Source organism: Dermacentor silvarum, chromosome 11, assembly GCF_013339745.2.
Source record: "Dermacentor silvarum isolate Dsil-2018 chromosome 11, BIME_Dsil_1.4, whole genome shotgun sequence".
Taxonomy (NCBI): domain Eukaryota; kingdom Metazoa; phylum Arthropoda; class Arachnida; order Ixodida; family Ixodidae; genus Dermacentor; species Dermacentor silvarum.
Window position 1 is genome coordinate 15,462,510 of NC_051164.1, and position 25,620 is coordinate 15,488,129.

At 46.0% G+C, this 25,620-nt stretch overlaps 1 protein-coding gene across 1 annotated transcript in view; it reads left to right on the forward strand.

The window, feature by feature from the left end:
• The window catches only part of LOC125941568 (pancreatic lipase-related protein 2-like), a 59,082-nt gene that overhangs the window by 19,090 nt on the left and 14,372 nt on the right, over positions 1-25,620 (forward strand). Inside the window, exons 2-6 of the mRNA XM_049659095.1 lie at positions 11,216-11,409; positions 16,333-16,482; positions 19,049-19,160; positions 20,164-20,289; positions 25,143-25,211. Coding sequence (XP_049515052.1) covers positions 11,216-11,409; positions 16,333-16,482; positions 19,049-19,160; positions 20,164-20,289; positions 25,143-25,211 — 651 coding nt within the window. The remainder of the gene's footprint in view (positions 1-11,215; positions 11,410-16,332; positions 16,483-19,048; positions 19,161-20,163; positions 20,290-25,142; positions 25,212-25,620) is intronic.

The window sequence follows — 25,620 nt, forward strand, 5'->3', positions numbered from 1 at the left end:
GGACGCAACAGTGAATACTAAAATGTTATGCCATGCGGCAGTTCACATAGAAATATCACTTACGATAAAACGGTCAGCAAGTATGGCGTTAAAGTGTGTGTGTGCGCGCGCGCGTGCGTGCGTGCGTGCGTGTGTGCGTGTGTGTGTGTGTGTGTGTGTGTGTGTGTGTGTGTGTGTGTGTGTGTGTGTGTGTGTGTGTGTGTGTGTGGTGTGTGTGTGTGGTGTGTGTGTGGTGTGGTGTGTGTGTGTGTGTGTGTGTGTGTGTGTGTGTGTGTGTTGTGTGCGTGTGCGTGAAGTGTGCGTGCGTGCGTGTTTATTGCTAGCAATAACTCTTGTAAATTGTACTAGACACACATCAAACGCTGGTGTGGTTATCCCTTCTTGTCTGTCATGTTTTTAGTGGTGTTCCCCTGTCGTGTCGTGTCGTGTACAAGAAAATTGAAAGCAGTGTGGAGGGTCGTAATAATACTAGATGCGGCGTGAACTACACCAAACAGCACAACGCTGTGATGCAGGTGTGGCTTACAACATTCCAATAGCGTGCAGTAAGGCGACCTCACTAGGGTGCAAATTCAGGCTTGCCATTTCTGATAATATGAAAACAGCGTACAATAATAGGGGCAAATACTGAAAACATGTGATCAGCAGGGGACTTCCAAATGCCTTTTTTATTTGCTAGAGGATGCTCATTCATAGACGACACAGCACAAACAATGCAGTTTATATCATACGCGAAAATACATTTTTCTTGTCAATAAGAAAGGTAGAAGGGCTTCTTGGGTTTTGATAACAAGGTAATTTGCGTATGTATGACACGACTGATTTTACGGAGCGAATCCTTTCTTATACTAACCGGAGGCGGGCTACCGTTCGCGAGAGGACAGATCAACGTTGAGGGCGCACGCATAATGCTAACAATGCGGGAGCCCCATACAACAGCCGTGCACACAGACCGCTCACAAGGCCCTTCAATCAAATCTCCTTCAAGCATTTCTCTAGTCGTCTGTCCTTTGGCTTTTCCAGCAGCACAGAATTTTAAAAACACCGGAACGCATCCGCACCACGCACACGAATGAGCCAAATTGCCTTGCTATACTTTTATTACGATTAGCATTTTTTGCGTACTTTAAGTTCTTTGAATCTATCTATCTATTTATTCTCCAAGATATTCACCAAGATACTTTCCAATAAAATCGGGGCAACACTTGACTTCACTTATCAACCAAGAGCACAGGCTGGCTTCAGGAAGGGATAGCCTACGATGGATCATATCCATGTCATAAATCAGGTAATCGAGAAATCTGCGGAGTACAATCAACCTCTCTATATGGCTTGCATAGATTATGAAAAGGCGTTTGATTCAGTAGAGATACCAGCAGTCATAGAGGCATTGCTTAATCAAGGAGTACAGGAGGCATACGTGAATACCTTGGCAAATATCTACAGGGATTGCACAGGCAACCTTGCTTCTCCGCAAGAAAAGTAGGAAGTTACCTATCAAGAAAGGGGTCAGGCAAGGAGACACAATCTCTCCAATGCTATTCACTGCATGCTTAGAAGAAGTATTCAAGCTCTTAGACTGGGAAGGCTTAGGAGTGAGGATCAACGGCGAATATCTGAGCGACCTTCGGTTTCCAGATGACATTGTCCTGTTCAGCAACAATGGAGACGAATTACAGCAAATAATTGAGGACCTTAAACGAGAATGTGTAAGAGTGGGGTTGAGGATTAATATGCAGAAGACAAAGTTAATGTTCAGTGTAGGCTGGCAAGGGAACAAGAATTCAGGATCGCCCGTCCGCCTCTAGAGTCTGTAAAGGAGTACGTAACTGACCTAGATAAACGTACTCCTTCGTTTATCTAGGTCAATTACTCACAGGGGGCCCTGATCATGAGAAGAAAATTTACAGAATAAAACTGGGCTGGAGTGCATACGGGAGCCATTATCAAATCCTGACTGGGAGCTTACCCCTGTCGTTGAACGGAAAAGTGTACAATCATTGCATTCTACCGGTGCTAACATATGGGGCAGAAACTTGGAGGTTAACAAAGAAGTTCGAGAACAAGTTAAGGACCGCACAAAGAGCGATGGAACGAAAAATCTTAGGACTAACGTTAAGAGACAGGAAGAGAGCGGTGTGGATCAGAGAGTAAACGGGGATAGCCGATATTCTAGTTGACATTAAGAGGAAAAAACTGGAGCTGGGCAGGCCATGTAATCCGTAGGATGGATAACCGGTGGATCATGAGAATTACAGAATGAATACAAAAAGAAGGGAAGCGCAGTCGAGGACGGTAGATAACTAGGTGGAGTGATGAAGTTAGGAAATTTGCAGGCCCAAGTTGGAATCAGTTAGCCCAATACAGGGGTAATTGGAGATCGCAGGGAGAGACCTTCGTCCTGCAGTTAACAAGAATGAATGAATGAATGAATGAATGAATGAATGAATGAATGAATGAATGAATGAATGAATGAATGAATGAATGAATGAATGAATGAATGAATGAACTTTACTTCTCGTCCAAACGAGCAGAGACTGGGACTAAAGGCACAAAGCCCTGACAGAGGTCCCAGCCCCCACAGTTACAACAGCGGGGAGAATCAATGCAAATGAATACATATACAACGTACATACATATCGCACGAGAGAACAGAATTTCAGTAACAATTGCAGCATTTGTTCATTGTATTGAGTACAACACAAAAAAACATTAGCACAAATGGTATCTACATGAACTTTTTATGTCATACATGCATACGTACAGATGTGAAAGAAACAAAATATCAATAATTAGCGAAAGCAATGTCATCGGCGAGTAATAATGCACTATGCTCTTTTTTGAAGGAGCTTTTACAAGCGCTAAAATTTAACAGTTCTGCTACCTTGTTCAATATTTCTGTCGATTGATGTAGGAATGTTTGTTTTCCAATATTGTTCTTGTTTTTGCAACGTGCCTGGTTTCCCGGCGTAGTGGGTAACGAGATATTTCATCATTGTCCGTTTTGGTGAACAACTTTTGTTTATGTATGGTGACCACAAGCTTCTTATACCAGACCAGAGAACACACCAATGTCGCGATGTTGGGCAACCGTGACGATTGGAGCAGGCGGACGAGCCGAAGCCGTTGCAGATGCGGTCTCGTCACCGGGAGGCATGGTGACAAGCTCGATGTACCGACCGCTTCGGAGTTCCGTGGCGAAGACGGGGATCGCTAACCTCCACCAGAATGTTACGTGTGGAAAGACAGATATGAAAGAGGCTATTTACAATATATTTACACTGGAACCAAACTGCGTGGCCGACACCTTGCTCGCGCCAAAAGCCCAGACACACTTCATCGTCTTAATTTCCTCGCGGCGGCTCGTCTCTTGAGCATCTATAGGTGATACCGTAATAATATATCCTGTCAGCTCGAAGAAGACAGTAACGCTGGAATAATGGAGCTGTTTCAAGGTCCACGAAACGGCCATGGTAATTGCAATACATACGAAAGATTCGTTTCTGTAAAATAATTAATTTGTTGTAGTTTGTTTTTGAAGTTGAAGACATAAATATAGGCTGCTGCTGCTGCTGCTGATGATGAATCTATCAATCTATCTATTTATTTATCTATCTAATGAACGAGAAGAAAGGGAACCGAGGGGCCCGATTATTATTAATCATAGCATAAGAAGCCAACAAACAATCACACCAAGGACAACATAGGGGAAATTACTTGTACTTAGCAATTCAGTTAAAGAAACGATAAATTAATGGTAATGAAAATGAATAAAGAAACTGTCCGTAGGTGGGGAACGATCCCACGTCTCCGCATTACGCGTGCGATGCTCTTACCATTGAGCTACCGCGGAGCCGTTTTCCCATCCACTTTATGGGGTATTTATGTTTTTTTTTACTACTACAACTAACCCTGGCGCAACTAACCCTACTACAACTAAGCCAGCGCCACCACTCACAAACCATGGCGGCGAATGTGGAACATCCTTTCTGCCGCAGGCATCACGCGCACGTGCTCGTGACAAAGAACCACGTGCATCCACCAGAAATTGGATGAGAAAACGGCTCCGCGGTAGCTCAATGGTAAGAGCATCGCACGCGTAATGCGAAGACGTGGGATTGTTCCCACCTGCGAACAGTTGTTTTTTCATCCATTTTCATTTCCATTAATTTATCATTTCTTTAATGGAATTATTAAGTACAAGTAATTTCCGCTATGTTGTCCTTGGTGTCATTGTTGGCTTCTTATGCTATTTATCTATCTAGCGACGTACGCCGTCATGATGCCGTAAATTAGGTAGGATTTGCAAGAAAAACATGGAATTAGTGGAGGGTATGCGGAACGTTTCAGTAAGGATGCATGGTATGCATAACAAAAAATAACAAGAATGACATGCACACAGGATATGTCATGTCATGACATAAATATCATCAACAAAGAGCGAGACAGGAGCCCAGGTGCATACACGCCCCATACCTTGCATGATGCAGCATTTTATTCATAATGACAAGTTCAGTTTTTTTTTAGTGCCGTGCTGTTTCTGCGTCATGAGGCAAGCTATCCCCCCCCCCCCCCCCCCCCCCCCCAGAAAAAAGAAACAGATTCGTACATGACGCGGTTCACCGTTGGCAACAAGGTGTGTCGCGACATTGCTTCAGTGCTACTCGCAATAACGCCGAGAGACATCGTGGGATCTGACAATCTAGAACTCAAACATTTTCTCGTTTTGCCAGTATACAGTGTTCTGCGTACTAAGGGGACGGTATACACAACGTTCAGTAGATTTAAACTGGACAAACGCATTCTATCTCCTGATAGTACTACTGCCACTGCATCTCGTCTTCACATAATGCGACAAGCCATGCAAGTATGCAGCAGCAACAAGTTTCCGGCTTCTGTCTTGACATTTTACTGAGAGGCAGCTCTGGCGGGTGCTCATTGCCTGAGCGGTCTCTGGTAAATGCTTGAGGGGATACCCGGCGTCAATTAAGTGGCGGGATTCCCCACTAGGATTTAGAGTCGTCATTCTGGACACGGCTTCTTTAAAGCGTAAGTGTAGCACAGTTTAGCTATGATTCTCTTAACCGTAAATTTTTGAATGTTTAGAACGTGCAGAATTATATTGAACCAGAGGTTTGTTGGCACAGGGACCTTACGTATTGCATGTACGTTGATCAATAAACGTTAGTTTGAGGTCTGTGAATCAAATAGAGCCATCAGCGACCTTTTAATATGTGGTTTTAAGTGGAAACAAGCATTCTTTGAAAATGGTTTGGTATGTTTGGAGCGCCATCGATTAATAAAAGCTTGAGGTTGCCAATTAAAATCAGATAGTCATCTACAAATCTAGAAACTTTAAAACCACATCATTTCTTGGGATGACTGAGAAAGGTGCGCTAAAAAATTACTAAGACAAGAAACAGTGCACGCGCCTTCATTCTGTAGTCAAATACAGTCCTGGTGGCACATATATTGAGTGCAAGTAAAATTCTTTTGTAGCTTAGTGCAGAATTCGGGTGGATAACAATATTTCTCTATCGAGTAAAATACAAGTAACCCTAAGAACTCGCTCACCGCCAACAGTGCTGATAAAATTAATGATACCAAAGTGGCCAGTACGCTGTTCCAAACGTCTCAGACAGACAAAGAACTTTAATGAAGGTCCTGAGAAGCTCCGTTGCCCCCTCTCTGGGAGGCGACGAAGCCGCGGGCCGCACCCACGTCGGGACGGGGAGACCGAGCTCCAGCGCCGCATCGTGGGCTCTCTGGACAGCCCAAAATTGCCATGACTGGTTGGAGCTCCGAAGAGCAGAGCTCCACTCCTCTGCAGTGCATCGATGCGGGCCCCTCTGTAACGAGGGGCATCCCCAGAGCATGTGGCCTAAAGTACTACGTTGTCTGCAGCTAGGGCAGTCTGGACTAAAGCAGTCTGGATTGATGCAGTGAAATGATCCCGTCTGAAGCATGCGTAGTGTGACAGCTTGAGGCCTGGTTCTCATATGCCCGGTTCTACACTCTTCAAAATTAAACCTTGTGGCAAGGCAACGAACAATAATGATCTTTTATATCAATTCACATCGTATAACTGGACAATGTCGTGAATAATAAGCACATTCTGACGCTTCGATCTTATAACGGTTAAAAAAAACCAATCCTGCCGCAGCAGATTTCCTGCAATAATCTAGCAAGTTGTTTGTGAACTGTGAATTTGCTTATGATGGGAAGCACTAAAAATAAGCAGCCGACCTAATTAAGGAGCATGAGAACGACCCCGAGGGCTGCGTGTCAAGAATCGCCATTGCTGAGCACACAAACACACAATGCAGGATAGAAGAGTTAAAGGGACCGACAACCGCACAAAACATGAATCGAGGTAACCCCTCTCATGGAAAGATCACATATCGTATTGACTAAAACGAGCCCTAAGTTTTACTCAATTTTTAGTTCCTCACTAAAAGTCGCGAAAAGTGACCTTTGGTGCCTCACGCGGCAAGAACATCACGTGGCTTTCTACTAGTGTACGCGGTTCCTGGTCTTGTTATTAGTACTGAAATGCAGTACAGTTTTTTTCTAACTTATAAGGGTTTTCTAACTTACAACGCGCAGATAAGCTTCGTTTGTCGGGAGTAGAAAAGTGACGCTGCCTTCGCCTTCGTTTTCGATGAGTTAGCTTGGCTCGTCTATCGACAGAATAACGGCGCTGGGGGCTAGCCAGCCATTACGTGGGCGTGTTCTTTGGAAAAACGCGGTACAAATATAAGAAAGGTCTGTACAACAATACAATCTTGCTGTACCAGCCCTTTTACCTTTAAAATAAAAGTCGTTGAAAAGGTGACAATATAGCTGGTTAACCACAGTTGCACTCACTCATGTCAAAACACAACGATTGGCGCCTTTCGTAATCTGCGAGGCGGGCTATCGGCATTGCTCTCACTGCTTAGCGGTGCTGGAGGAGGTACTCTTTCTTTTTTAGAGACTGTTCAGATTCAAACATTCTGCTTACAAAATATCCATGCGCCTTTGGAAGTAGCCGCTGGAGGTGTAAACACTACCGAAAAAAAAAAAGAGACTGGGTCATGCGGCATAAAAAACTGGGTCCTTAAAAATCGGTTGTCAGTCCCTTTAAGGCCGGAAGCAAGGAAACTTCGGACCGTCTAAAATGCCTAGTTTCAATTACCATAATTAGCCTCCGTACAAAAGTTTACGTAGTTGCCTAATGAAAAGCCCTCTCCCCCCCCCCCCCCCCCCCCCCCCGAATTTTTTCATGCTGCCATGCACCGCCGACCAAAACAACCATCCAGACAAATCATTCTGGATGTTGTCTACAATGTCTTTTTCACGCTCGAAAATACATTTTGGCACGAACATTGCCAACTCGGGCTGGATTTCGTCGCAACGCCCAAGCGCCTGGAGTCACATAACGCAAGGAGCCCCATCCGAACACAAACTTTCACGGGCTTTTCGATAGCGAGCGGGCGCCTTTCAGCATCTCGCAGCGGCCGCGGAATCTACGGAGCGCATGGATTTCAATGACGAAACTTTATGGGTATAAAGTTCTCATAAACTTTTGACGCGAAAGGTGCACTGACATTTCTAAAGACGTGCTTTAGACTTTCAGTTCTGGAACTTTATGGGTTTAATGTTCTTATAAACTTCCTCCAACATGCGCGCACTGGAGCCCTCGTATCCAAGCCGTTCCAAAAATGGAAGCGCGCGCTCGCAATCTTCAACACACAGGAAAATACTAAAGATCACCGTGACTGTCAGCTGGCAGCTGATAATTTTCTCCAAACATTTTCAGGAAGCGCGCCCAATGTGATCGATCAACTGGACCAGGGCAAGCAAAGTAAAATAAGAGAAATCAAGAAAGTTAACGGCCTATTACTGAGGCAGTTCTTTTTTGCGGGCGACAAGGTCTGGCTCTCCGTGGCCATAGGGACAGTGGTCCTATGAATTTAAGCAAATCCCTGCTGAAAATGCCGGTATTTTCAGAGAACTTCTTCGCATGCGAGTTGATTGTGGTGATACATATCTGAAGAACCATTTGGAAAGTTGCCCTAGTAATGCCTCAGTATTTAAGCCCAGATGTACAAAACAAAATTACAGAAATTTGTGGTGAAATTATCGAAGAAAGCCTAGATGCAAAAGTAAACGCTGCAGGCTGCTTCTTCATATATACTTGCTGACTAAACGACGAATATTGCTGGAATCGAACAGCTTACTGTTGGTGCAAGGTACCTAAACAAGGATACCAACGACATCAAAGGAGTGTTTTTAGTAGCACCGGAATAGATGCCCTCTCTCATTGCGACGGCAGGTTCTATGTAAATGTGTACAAACTGCTGCAGATTCTAGTCACCCGTCCAGTGACCACTGCCAGCGCAGAGAGAATGTTTTTTAACATGAGATTAGTAAAAAAACTACTTGCGCTCTACAATGTATGAGGAACGCATGGTTAGGCTGGCGCTTCTGTACGCCCACAGAGACGTCGGCATCAACCCGTCCGAAGTCACTGACCGCTTCGCTAAACTTCCCCGCCGAGTGAAGTAATTGTCCTTTTAGATAGCGAAGCAACAAAAATCAATGCAAGTAAAAAGCTCCGTTCCTTCAGGTACATAAACTCGTATTTATGAAAACGTATGACTGTTCATTAGCTTTTAAAACTGCAGAAATTTTCGCCGTTTATTCTAACAGTTAGCATCATGATGAAAATTACGAGGACATCAATAACGAATTTTGACCGACCTTGCTCATTGAAAGCCCGGCCCACGCGGTGTTTCCCAACAAACACACTCGGATATGAGGTAGTTCAACTTGCCGCATCATCTGTGGCCTTCGTTCAGCCTTTCCTTTCGTTTATAGCTACCTGATTTTACTTCTTTTTTGAACCGAAGCAATACCCTCCTTTAATTTTGGGTGCAGAATATTGGTTGCCGCTCTGCAGGCAGTTAAATTACACATTTTCATACTGATTTCTGCATTATTCCTCTATTATTCTATCCACATGGTGCTGTCGCGACTGCCGCATGGCCCAAGTACATATCACGATTTCTGTGATCGCAATTTTGTTCTTGCCTGGATCGTGTGTCTTTCTATGCGTAAAGTTTACTATGTGTGACTGCGCAACATGTTTGTTTGTCTTGTTTGACGCATTATATAGAGTGACGTTTGCTTAAATACGTAGATTTATTGAAGACTTATACGTATATTTAAACATCTTGTTGTGTGATCTTGTGTATAGAAGCAGTGAACTTTGTTTCCAGCGGCACTTTTTTGACCTTTATCAAGTTTTATCTTCGCATTTGTATATTCCATTCTATGTTCCCATTTATAACGTATATTTTGCAGAACTCCTGCTTTTTATATGTACTCACTGTTGCGACTATAATCTCAGTGTAATTACAATACACGACCGGCGACGGCTGCTCCTGCGTAATCTATTGCAACGAAGGACAGCGTCGTTGAGGTTTTTTTCCCTGGCCGTTGCTCATGTACAAACATATAAACAAGGTTCTTGAATGACAAAGATGCATCAAAATATTTGTCCTCAACTGGTTCTTTTCATGGCCTTTGCGTCTTTCATATCAGCTGCATGCCCTGCTTTGCTGGTTTCGAACTGATATAGTTCTAAAGTTCGTGCGATATTTTTTTATTAAAGTTCGTGTGATAACGCGGAAGCATTGATATAAGTTATTTCTGCCACAATTTTTGGGACATACGAATATATTCCTTTACGAAAAAATACACATTTTGCTTGACAGTGGGTAGCGTTTAATAATTCGTTTGCAGCATCTAATATACAATGGCATTGGCAATGACAATACCGTTATTATTCATGTATTTGATCCCTCGACAAATTGTATAAAGAGGAGGGCCGCGCTGCAAGGTGAACCCCCCCCCCCCCCCTCCCCCGAACAAAATTTCTGGCTACGTCATTGTAGCGCACCTAGCTACGCGTGGATCCGGCTCGGGCCCTGTGGCGGTCAATCTCTCACAAAGGCCGGGCGTTGCAGGGGAACGGTGTGTGGCGGTCTACGTAGCTGAATTGAGATGCGGCCAGTCACAAGCTCGTCCGCCGAAAGGCAAAAACGCATCTGGGGAATTGGGCTTTTCCCCGAGCGATGGTTGCGACTTTACAATTGCTAATAGGTGCAGCGGGGGCGTGGCACTGCAGGTCACGTGACTTCCGCTTAACACGTGTTGTCATGGCAATCGTGGAGCTTCTACGTAACTAGGGACATAATCGCTTAGGGACTTTTGAGATACTGGTCGGGCACGAGACGGTCTTTGGAGGGACCGCCAGTCGTTTGTCCACAGGCGCGAGTACAAGTGGGTGCAAGAGAGAAAATTGCGTCCGCTCTTGCGCAAGCGGATACTGCTCGTGTTTATACCCCGGTGCCGCGGTGCCGGGCGCGGACGCGAAGCGGCGGTCGTTGGGGTGTTGCGGAGCGCAGTGTAGTAACACTCCAAATAAAAACATACTGCTCCAGCCAGGTACTGCTCCCTCCCTGATAGTGAGATTATATTTGGATCATCAAAACAGTAATGCGTTTGTTTAGGAATATCATCGTTTCTCTCTCACATCCGCCATTCCTCGCGCCTGCGAGAGAGAAACGATGGTATTCCTAAATAAACGCATCACTGTACTGTACTGGTGCTGTTTTTAAAACAGCAGCAGTACGATGTCGCCAAGGGCAACTCATCTTCAAACGATTTACCAGAACACCACGAAAACACAGTTCACTGCATAGACTGGGAATCGGCATCGATTATCGCCACAGAGAAGAAACTGCCTGCAAGGCTAATGCTTGAATCGCAGCACATTCAGAGGACGCAACATGCGATAAACACGACACGTGGGAATCTGCCAGAAATCTACACACGCGCACTACGCCATCTATCCCATATTTAAACAAGAACCACCGCGTTTGCTTTCATTGTGATCAAGGGTCCCGTACGGGACTCGAAACGTCAAGTTTTATTTTATTTTCCATTAGATGCAATTCCATTGGCGAGTGTTCGTTTTATTTCACTATGCTCATTGCTCGCCAGACGGGTTTCCATCAAACTCTGGAGTATATGTCTAGTATTTGGCTCTACGAACATCTTATTTATGGCTGTCAACAAGCCCAAATTGTCATGAGTGTGCACTATTTTTTCTAAGGTGTCCGTCTCTGTGTGCCCCCACGTTCTCGTGTCCCCTACCCTTGCGCAGACAAGCGAGCCATCTCGGGCCCGTCGCTGGACACCCGGTTCCGGCTGTTCACCCGCCAGAACCCGCACAAGCCGTACTTCCTGTTTGCCGCGGATCGCGACAGCATCCTCAACTCCACCTTCAGCGCAAAATGGGACACCAAAATATATATCCACGGATACCTCAACAGCGGGAAGCTCCTCGCTCCAGAAATGGTAACTGCCGTTTCATACCATTCGAACATCTTGAAATATAATAAAGGGTTAAATCAATCAATCAATCAATCAATCAATCAATCAATCAATCAATCAATGAAGCAATTACGCTAGTTTGCTTTGTTCTGATGTCTTTTATGCTAGTTTTGTGGTTAACTGTTTTTGTGCATTTACGTCAGCTGACTGTCACACTTCTTTGCTCTTTTACGTTACCTTTGCTTCGGTGAGTGTGGGCCTGTTGCTTAATTTTCAGTATATGTTCCGTCTATATGAAAGGGTGAATAATATTTTGTAGATGCCGGCCCCGAAAGGTGCCCACATCTACAAAATAAGATGCCTTCAAAAGTCAATGAATCTATCGAATATTTCTCGGTTTCGGTTGCACAATAAAAGTTGCTAAATGTCCACGTAAATTGCATCATTGAGATTATCATTGTTTGCCAGCAGACATGATTGCAGTAATAACTAAATACAAAAAAAAGGGGGGGGGGCAGGGACGACAGACAGAACTAGCTGCTGTTGTGTTCAACTCCTTATTTCCGTTATTAATGCTGTAAAGGCTTTCAAGACGTCGGAGAAAGCATGAATTTCTGGGTTAGCTGGCATTCCGATACTTGCACGAACAACGTGTATTAACACTGCTTGTGTCGTTGCTTTTTTCCTGTGGCTTGCGTGTTTCGTGCTGCCAGATGAAGCCATGCTGCAGTAGCAGATCGTTGTTCTTCGTATCGATCGAATCAGCCCATCTTCTCTGGAAGTCTTTTGATCACTAGAGTGCGACGGTGTTATCCTCCCCTTCCAACTCAAGGTGGACTCCTCTGTGTCGAAAGACTTGAACGCAACACCGTAGAGGCTTGGGCTAGTCGGTACATATTCGACAGGTGAACAGCGCAAAAACACGAAAGACAAGAAAGGAGATAGCTGGTGTGTGTCTCCCTTCTGGTCTTTCGTGTTTTTTGCCCTGTTCCCCTGTCGAACTTGAATGCTCGAGTGCGCTAAACTGGGCTGGTTGGTTCATGTTGAAGGGAATCAAAGAGCGCAAGTCAGCTGTGACTGTCGTCAGTACTTTAGGTCCCAAGATCTTTTTCTTCTGCGCTGTTCGATCCCTTTCAACTTGAACGCAATGTGCCTTAATTGTATACTACTCTGTGTAAAGGAAGGTGCTCGTGATAAAAGCCGTGTGCACCTTCTAGAAAAGGGGATGGAAAAGCATCTCGGCTCATGTCTCATCTCTTCGCTTATACAGACTTATGTAACCGTGCGCCGGGCGCAATAAATAGCTGGTCTGCAACCTTCGTTGTGATGTCAGGAAGTTCGTCTTTCCCTCACCTCCTAAACAGAATGCTGTGTTTCACCGCCACTGAGGCAACAGTAGCCATTAAAGCAGCCAATTCACACAAGCTCAACAGCAATAGACAAATGATAGGAGCCCAAAAGAAGCAGACTCATTTCTTAATTAAAACCGGCTTTTGAACCCCTAACACAATATTAGGTGCAGACGATGAGGCACATCACGTACACGAGTTAGTTGATAGCGTTCAGCAATGGAGATTCGCCATAAAATTTCAATGCATCCCTGCAAACACCGGCGTAGCGGGCAGATGGCAAAGCAGGAAAAATATGAGGATTGAAGAAGCGCACAAATAAAATTGAACGGCGAAGACTCCATAAGACTCTAAAATATTTATTGTAATATTAGTAATATTATATGCATCATCACGGGGCCCATATGTCAGAAGAGAAGGTAAGAAGATAAAACTTAGCAGCACACTATCCTGCGCTCATACCTATAGTGCCCTTACTCCCAGATAGCTGCTCTTGGGGCATCTAGTGACTCACATATAGCTACAGTAGCCGTGTGTCATCTATTTCACTATTGCACTGGAAAAAATATAGTTTCTTTAATGGAGTCGATGAAGTGAAACATCCTTACTGACTACGAAGGAGTTTGCATACGCGTACTTGTTGAAGCTGCTAGAATTCATCTGGTAGACAGGCTTGTCGCAAGTCATGTATGCATCGTCGGGTGGCACTTGACAGCGTGCTCTCTATAAAAGAAAAATTGTCTGAAAATTTTTTTCTATTTTCCAACACTGATGACCCTTAACTTGTAAGCGAGCGATTACTGCGTTTCACTGCTCTCGCAGTACCAAATCTGTGAGCCAGGTCTTTTCCTGGAAATACTAGGCGCGGACTACACACCATATCCCTAATGTTTTACTCGCATTGAAAAAATAAAATCCTATGCGCTCATGCGGGACGTACGCTAGGCTACCAAAACTAGGTGGGGTGATGAAGTTAGGAAATTTGCAGGCGCAAGTTGGAATAAGCTAGCGCAAGACAGGGGTAATGGGAGAGCACAGGGATTCGTCCGGCAGTGGACATAAATACAGGCTGGTGATGATTCATCACACACAAGCCAGCGTACGAATTTAAACATGAACGCAAGTCGTCTATCGGCTCTATTCATGAAGCTTATCGTGTCCACTGGGCGAAATCCTTCCGAAACCATGTATCAACCGCCGCGGTGGCTCAGTGGCTAAGACGTTGCGCTGTTGGGCATCAGGTCGCGGGATCGAATCCCGGCCGCCGCGGCCGCATTTCGATGGAGGCGATATGCAAAAACGCCCGTGTGCTTGCATTGTAGTGCACGTTAAAGAACCCCAGGTGCTCAAAATTAATCCCGAGCCCTCCACTACGGCGTGTCTCATTGTCAGAACTGGTTCTGGCACGCAAAACCCCAGAAAGATGAACAAGAAACCGTGCACCACGTTTATCACCAGCACATATAACAGATATTCTAGCCTGATGCCCCATTATGCAAAGATTGTCATTTACTTTTTTAGAATCACGAAAAAATGTTTCAAATCCATGTTTTACTTAATAAAATATTTATGGGGTCGGCGTCCACCTAGATCACGCATGGCGAAAGTATGACTCACTTGTGCTGCCTTCGGAAGCATCTCAGCTTCCTTCGTATTTTGTTCCCACACGCACGTTCCATCCATCAACCTTGTCTCATGCCACAGTGCCTTGGATTGGGCTTTATTAAAAAAAGCAAAGAAAACCCCTGTGATTTTTTTAGATATTCTCTGTCCAAGATGAAAGCTTTGGAGCTAACAAATCTTGTATTCTGTTCATACATTAACTCTTAGTACGTTAGGGAGTTTAGCTGGTCGGTAATGATTTATGTTACATAAAACTTAGGTGTGCAAAGTGAGGGACACAGACAAAACAAGCTCAGAAATATTTAGTCAAAGGCCGCACGGTGGCGGAACAAAAGGTGGCGACAATATACTTATCTGCGCGTGTTCTGAAATAGCGTTGCCACCCGTCAAGCTTATCTGCGGAAACTCAGGAGAGGCAGCACTAACCGTCAATTAGAGACATGCGGACCTGAAATGTAATTGCTTATAAGGAGGACATTTCATCATTATGTAAGATACTTCAAGGCAGCCTAACACACGTTCTTCCACTGTTATTGGTATGCCAAGCCCCAACCATAACACGCGCTTCTTCCTTGTTACGTCTGAATAAAATTAGCATACTGGCTTCAAATTGAGAGCGTATATATATATATTCTCCGGAATTTACCCGTCGCTACGTATATTCGACTTCCAGGGCACTCTTTTGCACGCGTGAGCGCCGTGCTCTTGCAATCCGGTTTCCAACACACCCGTGCATGTGAGGAGCGAGAATCTTTTTTCATCATAAATTTGGAACGCTCGCTAAAGGAATTAATAAGACTCCAGGGCGGCCCACGTGCTTCCGGGATATGCAGTGAAAGAGGGGATCACAGATACATGTTCTCTGCGCAGAAATTCAAATGCTGGCCGCCGCTCGCTTCTTCTTCCGCATGCGCCTCTGAGGGTGACCGGAAAAATTAATAAATCCAGCTTCTCTCCCCCAGTCACTCAAGTAGTCATATTTAGTGTCACATTGCCCCTGCTAGAAATGCGGACCTGCTTGCGTGTTGTCAGTTGTCCGATAAACCTTCGAAAACAGCACTTACACGAAGGCTTCCTAAGCCGGCCAGCGTAAATCTGTCAGCCCAAGGACGTACTCGGTTTGTAACGCCTGCATATACTTTTCTATTTTTTTTTCGTTCTTCTGCATTCCAACTGGACGACAAAAATCGCCGGAACAGGCCATACCTGTGTATATGTGTATTGTGTGTTCTTTTCCACAAGCTGCTGCCTTTGTGTCTCCCATCCGGGCTACAACGGTGACACGTGCACTGGCGCTGCGCAGCGACCGCTTTTCTCCCTCTCTCCGTTGTCAACTACCGCTAATCTCCACCATTTTTCCACTGTTCTCCTCGCCCTACAAACGTGGAAACCCGCCTTCCTCTTGCCCTGCATCATTGCCGATAAGGGTGCTGTGAAGTTGTCACAGCGCCCAGAAAGAGTCAATAACTGTCACATAGTTCCTTTCCGGTTTGAGGTATTTTTCTGATAATTTTTTTTTCTTTTTCTTAAGAATCAGCAAGTACGCTGCCGCCTATCTTTATCAGGGCCAAAGAGCCGCTTATTTTGTAAACCCTAATTAAGACAGGTACTCCGGTAGAAACCGTCGAAATTAAATACTTACTCTGTTCCACTTGTAGGCATCGCTAAAATTGCTTACGTCTGAAAGATAACCTGAATAATTTCTGTTTATATATGTATGTGTGTGTGTGCTTGCTTGCGTGCGTGTGTGTGTGTTCCCCTAAAAAATTAGGGGAGCAGAAGGACACCCAACATCCGTGTCATGTGTTCTCCCAATCTTTTGTCCCGTGTTTGCGCTCTTTCCCATTTTAGGTCGTCGTTCAGCGCTGGTATGGCTCTGTTTTTCGGTCTTGGTCCGTGTAAAGTTGCGCTGTTTTTCAACCGCGCATCCATGCCAGCTCGGAATTCGTCCAAATTTCGACTCCCCGCCGTGCAGGAGCTGAAGGACCGGTTCCTTGTACGTGGCGAGTACAACATCATCATGGTGGACTGGGGCCGCAAGTCGCAAGACCTGTACGGCCGCGTAGTTAACCAAGTGGTTCCTGAAGTAGGACAGCAGCTGGCAGCCTTCATCCGCGTCGTTCAGGTATAGTGCACTTCACTTCACTTGTGTGCCATGGGAAAATGACACGTGTTGTGTGAGGCGCGACGCCTATCTCACTGTTTAATGTGCCTTTCACTAGGATTGACCCTGGTAGACAAGCGAGCGCGACGCGCAGTTGACGCGGTGAGATCGTGTTCGCCAGAGTTGCAAAGTGGGTGTGTCGGTTTCTAAGCTTAAGGTGCTGTAGTAGCGCTGCCGGAACAGGGGCATATTAAGACTCAAGTACCGCTGCGTGCGCGTACTTGTGCCTTCTTGTGCCTGGCCTCCAAGATAAGGTGGTGCGCGCCAATCTCGGAGACGATGTCTTGTGCATAGAATTTACTACAAAAATTACAACAGGAAATTTTGGCGCCACTCTTCGTGGGCGCTGCCAGTACAGTGGTACAGTCAGCAGCCAGCATTGGAATCATGGAGAGAACATGGGTTTATGTAAACACTCCCCGTGGTGGCGTACTGGTTTTGGCGTTGCACTGCTGTGCCTGTGGGTGCGGGATCAAATCCCCGTGGCGGCAGCCGCATTCTGATGGGGGCGAATGAGAAAATGCCCGTGTACCCTGCATTGGGTGCGCATTAAAGAACCCCAGATGGTGAGTATTAATCCGGGGTTACCCACTGCGGCGTTCCTCGTAACCCCATCGTGGGTTTGGCTCGTAAAACCCGAGAATTACCAGCGGGAAATTGTCCGAAGCCGACCTGACGTCGTCTTGACCAATGTCGCTGCATTCTATTTGTGTTCCTTGTTGTAGAGAGCGAGCGAGAAAGCCATAAAGTAAATGTAGCTGTTGTGCGTCTCGCCTCCTGTCTCCAGCGCACGTCCTCTTGTCTTTCTTGCCCGTGTCAATTCGGCGATATGACCTCAATTACTGTCCCTTCGTCATGGCTTTGCGCTATTTTGTCAGTATGTCTAACGTGACGATTGGCTGCTAGCTGCTCTTACGAACACTTCTTGCAAAACAAAAGAAGGGAGAAGAGAGAGAAGTTTAATGATGGGAAATGCAGAGAGGTCAGCCTGAGGTGAATTCCTCCAGCCAGCTACTCGGCGTTGGGGGAAGGGGAAGAGGGAAAGAAAGAGGGAAGAAAGAGGCGCATGATGGGTGACGATGGCGAAAGAAGGAGGATGTAAAACATATGGCAAGCAATTTGGCATGCTCAAAGCCTACAGTCCAGGCCCGTACTTTTTAAAAAGTTCAGTAGCACCTGGATGGCCTTGAAACTCGATTGAGCGTCTGGCCAAGTGCCTAAAATAACGTCCTCCGACAACGGTGGGCTGTCGAGACGCGTAAGGTCATTCTTCAACCTTTGACGCTCTTCCATGTACTTAGGGCAGTCACAAAGCACATGACCTATAGTCTCATTTACATGACACAGCTCACAGTCTGGAGACTCGGTGCGTCGCATGAGGTGCACGTATCCGTGCGTAAACGCTACCCCCAACCTTAGTCTGTGCAGAAGACTGGCATAGCTGCGTTGATTTTTCGGTGGTAGCCTAAATTTCATGGTAGGGTCCAATCTCTGTAGTCGTCTCTGTCGATTATCCGGATTGTCCCAGTGCTTTTCTGTCGATTTTCTGATGACACTGTAGAGGAAGCAGTTGGCGTCCGCTCTTGAAAAAGGAATTGCAAGCATTGATTCTGGTTCTTCGAGTGCTTTCTTCGCTTCGGCATCAGCCAGTTCATTGCCGCGTATACCACAGTGACTGGGAATGCACTGAAATGTGATGTGGTGGCCATTTTCTTGCGCTAAAGTGTATAGCTCGGCAGTTTGAAGAGCCAACACTCTGTAAGCGCTTTCTTTCAACACCAGTCTAAGTAGTTGCAGAGCCGATTTTGCGTCACTGAAGACTGTCCATACTTGAGGAGGCTGTCGCGAAATATATTAAACGGCCTCTCTGATTGCCACTAGTTCCGCAGATGTTGTAGTAATCTTGTAATAAGCAGCAGAGCTTGTTCTGGAGAGCGCGTCCCTATACGCCGATGTGCACTATAGACACACCACGCGCACGTTTAACCTGTCCACACAAAACGTTCTCGCTCAAACACATTTCACACTCTTCACAACACATATGTCCTAGAGACGAGTGTCTAAGCCCGTCTCACACAGAAAGTTCAGCAGGGACTGTAGAGCAAAAAGTATTCTTCATTACAATGGGCCCAGCTTTGTGAAAGGTGCGTTGACTAATTGCCACAAAGTGGTGCAAAGGGCAAACCATTGATCATAGACGGAAGCGCGACCACACAGCAGTGGCTTCAAGGTTTCTTCAGGACCACATGTGTTATGTGCGGTTATCAGTGTCCGCAATTCCAATTAGGGGGCAAACAAATGCAGTGGTGCACTAGTCCCCATTAAGACATAAGGAGGTGCATTTAACCAGGGGGGAAGGGGGTACTGTGTAAGTGTCCACCAAGTGGACATGTCCATTTCGTCTGCTGCTGAAGCTCTGATTGGCTGGGCCGTGGTAGCGTGATGCAGCTCTCGTAATTACCCGTTGTGGTTGGTTTAGTTATATTGTTAAAAGCTCTTAACGTCCACTTTTTATGTCTACTTGCAGAATGCTACTGGAGCCAACTGGAAGAGCTTCCACCTGATTGGCTGCAGCATAGGTGCCCACGTGGCTGGCTTTGCCGGGAAGTATCTCAAGGGTCAAATTGGACGCATCACTGGTACGCAAGAATAGTTGAAATACCTTTGCTATAGTAAAGCTGCGAGATTCTCTTACAGAAATATCGCATAATATTCCATTGTAGCTCAAGAGGCGTTCTATTGAAGGCAACAAATGTCGCTAGAAAAACTACAGTAGCTCTTAATGATTTTATTAAGGTTTATCTCGACTTCACAGCCAACGTTATGGCGGTTCTTTTCGCACTCACCGTGACAGTAATTACTGTGGAATGGCGAAAGGAAACAGGATAAACATCTTGAGCCAGAAATTGAGAGCGACCGCCACTGAAAGGCGTCCATCCCAGGTTCGTATCCCGGATCAGGATGCGGTTTTCTTTATTTGCGAAACCTTCTTTCCAAGAAACATATATGGGTTTCTTCTGTTGCTTCGTGGGGCTACAGTCGGGTGCATGGCGTCTTCTTTTACAGGGCAGCTGTTTGTCGGAGTTCACTAAAAAGGGTCCACGTGACCTAGCCAGTTAGGAGAGGAAAAGAAGAGCTCAACAGGGGGACATGGGTTGGAGTGACCCCTTTCCCCCTGTGAGAATGCTGTGAGAAGGTGCAGATGGAAAGGAGAAAGGGGAGTGGGGTTGGCGTAAGTTGTGCCGTCCAATACTCGCGTTGGAGGGGGAGAACTTGAGGCGCGCGAACCGATGGCGGTGTAGGAAAAATGTATGTCAACGGAGGCGAGGGGTGTGAGAGAAGTTCGGCGTTAGCGTTGGTTGTATATATGTAGCTTTGGTCAAGGACTCTTGTCTGGGAACGTCCTAGAAAAAAAAAAGCGTGAGGAACGCGCTAGAAACATCGTCGCCCGTGGACGCCGATGCGTCCCATCCCCTTGAAGTAGCGCCGTTCGGGCCAGCCAAGCGGCCGCGAATGCACAGCTTCGCTGTTCGACCATCTTCACGGAGTGGAAGGGGCGGTGATATTTTTTTTCTTCTCTTCGTGAGGATGCTCTGTGCAAGCAACTTGATTCAACATTTCACTGCCTTGGGCGCTTCGCAGGCCTGGACCCCGCCTCGCCACGCTACAAGAACCTGCCTCCGCAGAAGCGACTCTCACGGACGGACGCCGACTTTGTGGACGTAATTCACACTGACATCTACGGCGTGGTTCCCTTCGGAGGCTTCGGTGAGCTCTCTGTGCGTGAAACGCCGGGTTGTTGTCTTGGCTTGGACGAATCATTTGGTTTTCTTGCCGTTTCCGTTCCAGTCTTGCCGTGAGCGCCTAAGGCAGGATGCCGTGCATTTAACGCTTCGCAGCGGCGGTAATGGTAACTACACGCACGTAACTTATTCAAAGAAATGTTTTGATCGTGAGAGCCAGGTCCCGCTCTGTCCCTTCAGATGCTGTAGGGGAGGAGTTCATCTGGCTTTTAGAGCGCAGCTCTTAGGCGCCCATTCCTGCGGCGAACGTCGGTGTGTAACCGAGCGAACGAGCACAGCGAAAGATGCGAAGCAAAGGGTGCAGCGGAACCATGAGGCGGAAAGCGGAGGAGGGTATGGCGAAAGGGTGGGTAGGAAAGCGGAATGCCGGCTGCGGTGATGATGATGATGATGATTTAATGGTATCCCCTTTGAAACGGAGCGGTGGCAGAGAGTCGCCTAGCCTGTTTGATTTAATCAGGTGCACTATACATGTTCTTTATGAAGCATTTTTGTAGACCTCTGATTAATATTTTTTTCCAAAGCCTATCTTGTACCGCTACGTATGATTTTAAGAGATCAGGGCGTATCAATCTCTTCCTTGCTTTTTTCCACCAGTACTCTAATCGTCTCTTGCTTATCTCTACAGTTGATTGGTTGATGTTTCCTTCCACTTGTGCACTTTAGCCGCCCATTTATTTTCATCCATGTTCCTGAGCCTTTCTTCAAAGCTAATTTTGCTCTGTGCTTCTCTGACTTCAAAAGAGGCCCAACCCATGTCACCCTGCACTACCTCATTTGTGGTATTACCATGGGCTCCCAAAGCCAACCGGCCTACTGATCTTTTGTTAACTTCCAACCCCGACAAGACATCCGATTTTAAGCATAGAATGACATTTGCGAACGTTAGCGCTGGCACCATTACTCCTTTCCAGATTCCACGCACCACCTCATACTTATTGTGGCCCCACAGTGCTGTGTGTTTCATTATTGCTGCATTGCACTTCCCCTCTATTTTAAGATTATATTGGTGGTTGCTTGAGTAATTCTCAATCTGTGAGGGCGGAAACAGCACTGGCGTGGGCTTCGGACCAACTACGCATGCGCTACTTCGCTTGCGGTGCCGCCGCCGCTAGAGAACGCGCTCCGCGCGAGCCACGCGTTCTCGCGTTCACGCTTTCTTGCTTAAGACTGAGCGACGCAACCGGTCGAAATGCTTCGTCTGCCGCAGCTGCTAAAGGAATTGTCCGTTAAACGAGCTAAACGAGTAGCGGCTCAGCACCGCCACCGAGAGCACCCTGTAGTTCAGAATGAAATTATTTGCCACAATATATTGTTAATTCAAAACACCTAAACAGCTGCGTTCAAAATTTGCATTAGGAAGTATCGTAAACGTTGGTGAAATTTTTGGGCTGATGAACTTTACGTTAGGTCATGCTCACAGGACTCTTGCTTCAGTAGAAAGCTAACCAGCCAGTCTACTCAAGGCACACTGGAAAGCTACATAATTTGCATGTTGTCATTAAGAGATGCCGCTACCTCTCCAAGAAAGGGACAGGAGCGGAGTGCGCGCGCTCCCTGCCAGCTCGATGCTCATACGCATTCATAATCTCGCAACGCGGGTAAAAGCAAAGTGACATCGACATGTTAACACGTCCCATTACGGTCACTTCCAAAGGCTTACATGTCGCATTTATTCGATGGAGTTGATCGTTCGACTGATTCTATTTATTCAGCATAAGCACTAGAAACGACGTTTTGTTGACGGCATTGTGCCAATAAAAAATGATGCCTAGTTACATGCATTACGATTTGCTCAAAAAGGAGCTTGCTGAGGGGAGTCCGACAGTGGTAATTTTGTTCTCATTATCCTGAGGTACTAAGGAGGAGATAAATTTACATTATCATTTGGGAAATATGATTTGCGGTCGACACATGAACAGTGTCGCTGTCGTGACTTGTGCCTAATAGATTACCTTGCATTTTATACAGTAGGCGAGTTTCTCTGACCTATTGTGCAATTATCGTAGTCAGCTGACCTCTTCTGCCTACTCCGGCATCTGATGCTACACTACGCCATTGTATGGGTTAGTGACCAGCAGAGGCTTGGTGCCCCTTTCTTTCCCCTTGTTTATTTATTTTTACTTATTTACATAGTGCTGCAGGCTTTGCGGACCAAGAATGAGGGACAAGGTACACTGGTATATATCCAATGCAATACAGGCTAGAACACTAATATAGCATTACAAGAAAAAATGAAACCCAAAGAAGACAATTAAGCAGCACAAAACAACAATTTTACATACAATCAACTATTGATAACGTCAGTTTCAAGTGATTCCGCAGAGTTAAGATAATGAAAATGCATGGCATTCCATTCTTCACAAATAAACTAGAGAAGCATTGAAATTCGGCCTCGCTGGTACGACATACTACAAGAGAAGTGCGAAAAAACAGGGACGGATGGAGGATACAACCAGGTGCCCTAACTTCAACAAAGGACTTATTGGAAACAGGGCACACAGGCGAGAGACACTCAAGTGGCTTAGACGCCATGCGCGGACTACTGAATATTTTTAAAAAAGATAACTCTTTTTTTGACGCAGATGAAGAAGGGATGCTCACACAAAGAGGTCCGTGATTATCCATTTTTGCAGATTCCACTATCAGTCTAGCTCGAGCGTCTTTATTGCTTGTCTCTTTCAATGTGGCGCCGTTCTGACATTTCGTTAGTAAGCGAATGTTAACTAGTGTATACGGCCTATAAAACTACCACCCTAGCTTTATATAGCTGTCTAATTTGCTATCGCAAGCGATGCTTCGCGTTTCGGGCGAAACTGAGCCTTTTTTCAAGAGGTGAAAAACGCCGTGAATGTAAGGGGTAACGACATATATATCTTCTTTCTGGGGTTTTACGTGCCAAAACCAGTTCTGATTATGAGGCACGCCGCAGTGGAGGGCTCCGGATTAATTTTGACCACCTGGGGTTCTTTAACGTCCACTACAACGCAAGCACACGGGCGTTTTTGCATTTCGCCTCCATCGAAATGCGGCCGCCGCGGCCGGGATTCGATCCCGCGATCTCGTGCTCAGCAGCGCAACGCCTTAGCTGACTAAGCCACCGCGGCGGGTAACGACATATATATATATATATATATATATATATATATATACCGGTGTATGGTGAAAGGACAATAAACAGAAACGCTACATCACTTCAGACTGTCAAGGTATTAGTTGAAAGCTCTATTTTCGCTCATTTCGTGCTAGTAGCTAGGTTGGTTATTAGAAGAGAAAATAAAGCTAAATGTTGTTTTTCATTTTTGGAGGTTCTCACTGGAACCATATAGCGCCAGACGTTACTGCAACGTCATAGATTACAAAATATTTTTTTTTCGTACTTGGATCAGTAAACGTTTGCGAAACTTGCCAAGTTCAATGTTATTCTTTTTTAGAATACAATGTAGTTCATTTTTACGGATAAACATTTAACTAGGCCCTAAGCAGACGTCATGAAAATTTGTGACGTCACGGCGAGCTGTGCGGCAGTGCGACGTCACGAACCATGCACAAAGTGAAATCCGAGACGTGTGCACAGAGCTCGTTCGCGATGGTCGCTGCAGGGATAGATTTGTCCGTGTTCACTGCCATAAGCTGCCGTAAGCGGTGCGTAGAGAAGCTCTTCGGCTGCGGTGAGCAACGCTCTGGGTATTTCCTCCTATACGGCTGGAAGAACAGTACGAAGTGCTGGCCGAACGTGCAGTTCGGCAAGATATATACGTTTACTGCACGCCTGGACCACGCACTATGCGGAAGCAATCAAATCGTACCGCTCGCTGACTCTATGAGCTCAGCATGTGTTTGAGCTCACATAGCGTGCATTCAGGGTGCACTCGATTGAGATCTACGATCGCAATCAAGAAGCTCGATCCCGATTGAATGAATCCGGATAGAGCAAAATCGCGATAAGAATTGCCCATGTAGCAGCACTCTACCCATATATATGGCCAGGAAACGATCCTAAGCGCCCGTATGACATCAGTCGATGCGGCAGGAGGTTTAGAGGCTTGCTCGCTACAATAGCAAACCACTGCCTACGTGCCACGTGCTGCTTTCATCACGAGAACGCGAACGTGACCGCATTCGCCAAGGCGGCAGCCCCTTAGTAAGAGCTTTACAGAAAAGCGCAAGTGGAACTATGCAGATTCGGTAAACGTCGGACGGCTGCCATTTATAACGGTGCATTGCCAGCATCTACGTTTCTCGCCGCTTGTCGTCTCTCGGGAAGTAAAAAATTTCACCCCGCGTCCTTTCTTTTTTTTTTTTTTTGTGGGACTTACGCATGAAACCACGCAACAACTCGCTGGCATGATAACCGGCTCAACGGACGCGTACAACACACACACACACACACACACACACACACACACACACACACACACACACACACACACACACACACACACACACACACACACACACACACACACACACACACACACACACACACACACACACACACACACACACACGCACACTGTCAGCGCTTGCCGACGTACATGCGGCCCACCACTCGCACATGTATGGATGATCTGGTGACCAACTCGTCGTTATTGCTCCTTTTCTCATTGTAAGGGTGGCTGTTTTTGGCGTTGTTGAAGTGTATAATTTACTCATGCAGGTGAAGTCATTCTTCTACAGTGTCCCATTAAGATATCCCGCCTACATTGGGCGTCTCGTTCTTGCAATAAATGTAACACCAATAAGAAGCGAAGATATTGATTGAAACACATCTATACAGTGGTTCTTTCTACTAGTTTGAGTCTACTGATTTTGCAGGACTGAAGGAGCCGATAGGCCACATCGACTTCTTCCCCAACGGCGGTGACAGGCAACCAAACTGCTCCAGTGAGTCATGTTCGGCTTCTACTCAGCGCTAAGCCTGAATGCGGGCACAGCTAATACCAAAACGCAAAAGCGGTATATCAAGTTGCAGTGTTGGCTGTGCTGGCCAGTAGCCTTTTTGCACATTTTTTCTACATTTAAAGTAGATAGGGCGTTACTTCAAATTCCCAGAATTCAGTATTGTCGCAATTTTCTAGCAAGGACTGCGCTAAAAAGATGGTGAATTTCCCCGAGGGGGCTAAAAATCTGCAGCTAATAACTTCAACGACGACCCAAAAGAATGTGCAAGAGTTGTAATGTAGGCATATCTAGTGTGTTTTTACTAACGTAGCTTGATAAGTATGTTGCGATCAGTCAAAGTCAACCAGTGCGACAGCCAGCGCAACTGTAGGAGGAAGTGAAAGGAGACCGT